At 48.1% G+C, this 2,002-nt stretch overlaps 1 protein-coding gene across 1 annotated transcript; it reads right to left on the reverse strand.

Moving 5' to 3' along the window:
• Positions 1 to 309: 309 nt before the first annotated feature.
• Positions 310 to 1,180, reverse strand: ZNF80 (zinc finger protein 80). The gene is given in 2 exon segments (XM_017543527.2): positions 310 to 571; positions 573 to 1,180. Coding segments are annotated over 2 exon segments (870 nt in total).
• Positions 1,181 to 2,002: the final 822 nt, after the last annotated feature.

Raw genomic sequence — 2,002 nt, forward strand, 5'->3', positions numbered from 1 at the left:
ATTCTGAGATGCTAAATAAGATATTTCCTGTGGCCAAAAGATTTTCTTCACTAGTTTTTGTCAAAATGTGTTTTCCCAGTTTAAGTTCTCTGACTTTGACTGATGCGGGCCCACTTGCACAAGGCCTTCGCACATACCTCATAGAGTTTATCTCTGGAATGAATTCTTCAATGCCAAATAAGGATGAGCTGCAGGTCACAGCTTTTCTACTGTCATTGAATTCAGAGTGCTTCTCTTCGGTGTGGCTCCTTAGGTGTCAAAGGAAAAAAAAAAACAACCCACAAAAAGGCATTCCTACATCATTTGCACTCAAAGGTTTTTTCCTCCAGAGTGGATCTTACTATGTCGGACAAAAGCAGAGTGGTAGCCAAAGGCCTTTCTACATTCAAGGCACTCATAGGGTTTCTCTCCAGTGTGACTCCTTGCGTGCAGAGTGAGGGAATAGCTGTAGTAAAAACCTTTCCCACATTCTTTACACTCATAGGGCTTTCCTGCAGTGTGTGTCATGCTATGTCGGAAGAAAACAGAGTGGTGGGTGAAGGTCTTCCCGCATTCACTGCACTTATAGGGTATGAATCTTCATGTGCCGGGTTAAGGAAGAGTTGTAGTAAAAGGTTTTCCCACACTCTTTGCACCCAAAGGGTTTTTCTCCAGTGTGGGTCATACGATGCTGGATGAAGACAGAGTGACAGTTGAAGGTCTTTCCACATTCACTGCACTCATAGGGCTTCTCTCCAGTGTGAATCCGGTGGTGGCACAGGAGGTGCGACCTGCGGTTAAAGACCTTTCCACACTCCGTGCACTTACAGGGCTTCTCGCCTGTGTGAATCCTCATGTGTCGAATGAAGTTGACCTTTTCACGAAAGGCTTTTCCACACTCCTGGCATTCATAGGGCTTCACTCCAGTGTGAATCTGCTGATGTCGAACAAGGAGTCCGTTCTTGTTAAACACTTTCCCACATTCCTTGCCTTTGTAAGTCTTCCCTTCACCAACCAAAGTGTCTTTACTTGGTCCCCGGGAGTCACATTCATGGAGACTGTCTCCTGTGGAGACCTGATGCTGTAAAACGCATGAGTGCGGACCATCCCCTGTCCCCAACCCATCGCCTTTAGGGCTCATCTTCCTCCAGAAGGTCTCCGTGGGGGAGACGGTAACCAGACTCAAGCACCCTTCCTGCATTTCCATCCACGTTTTCCCTCACTCACCTCAACCTGGAGGAACTTCTGGCTCTCTGGGTTAGTCTTTCCAGGAGCAAGCCTCCCTAGGACAAGGCTGGCTGGCCCTGGCTTTTACTCTGTCACCTGGACGGCTGCTTTGACAAAGGTCTCTTCCGCTCTTTTACCACTGCTTCAGCTGGTAGATCAGCTCTGGTTTGTATGCCCCAGTAAGAGGGGTCTGCAGGTCTCTGGTGTCACCTCCCAGCACAGGGTCCTCTGGGGCTGGTCCAGCTGCTCCCACTTCTTCCAGGTGAAGATCATGCACACGCCCTGCACCACTGCCTCGGATGCCGCCACAATGGAGCAAAACAAAAGGTCCACGTGGCACCTGCATCAGCATGCGCAGCGGAGTGCTTCCGACTACAGATACCAGAGAGCGCGCGCAGCCTCCACCAGCTGAACTACAAATCCCAGAGACCTCAGTTTCATTTTTAATTCCTGGGAATTTGACCCTCAATTAATTCTAAATGGAAGTTGATGCCAGTTGTGTCAGGGAGGACCTGTGACCTTGCACACAAACATGCACATGAGAACATGCATGTAAAGAACTTGTTCATGCAGGGTGTGGAGAGTGTGTCCTACTTATCACTTAATTTTACCCGCTGACCCGATGATAAACTGTACCCTGGGGCTGGGCATTAAAGTCAATCCAGTCAAAATACTCAATGTGGACAAGACATGGAAATTCAGGATCTCTTTTATATTGTGGATGGTTCTGCAATTAGTATCACTTTGGAAAAGTTTGGTCCTATCTCCTAAAGGTCTTTCCAAAGCAAAGCTTTCT

The sequence above is a fragment of the Cebus imitator genome, unplaced genomic scaffold (assembly GCF_001604975.1).
Source record: "Cebus imitator isolate Cc_AM_T3 unplaced genomic scaffold, Cebus_imitator-1.0 Scaffold157, whole genome shotgun sequence".
NCBI classification, from domain to species: domain Eukaryota; kingdom Metazoa; phylum Chordata; class Mammalia; order Primates; family Cebidae; genus Cebus; species Cebus imitator.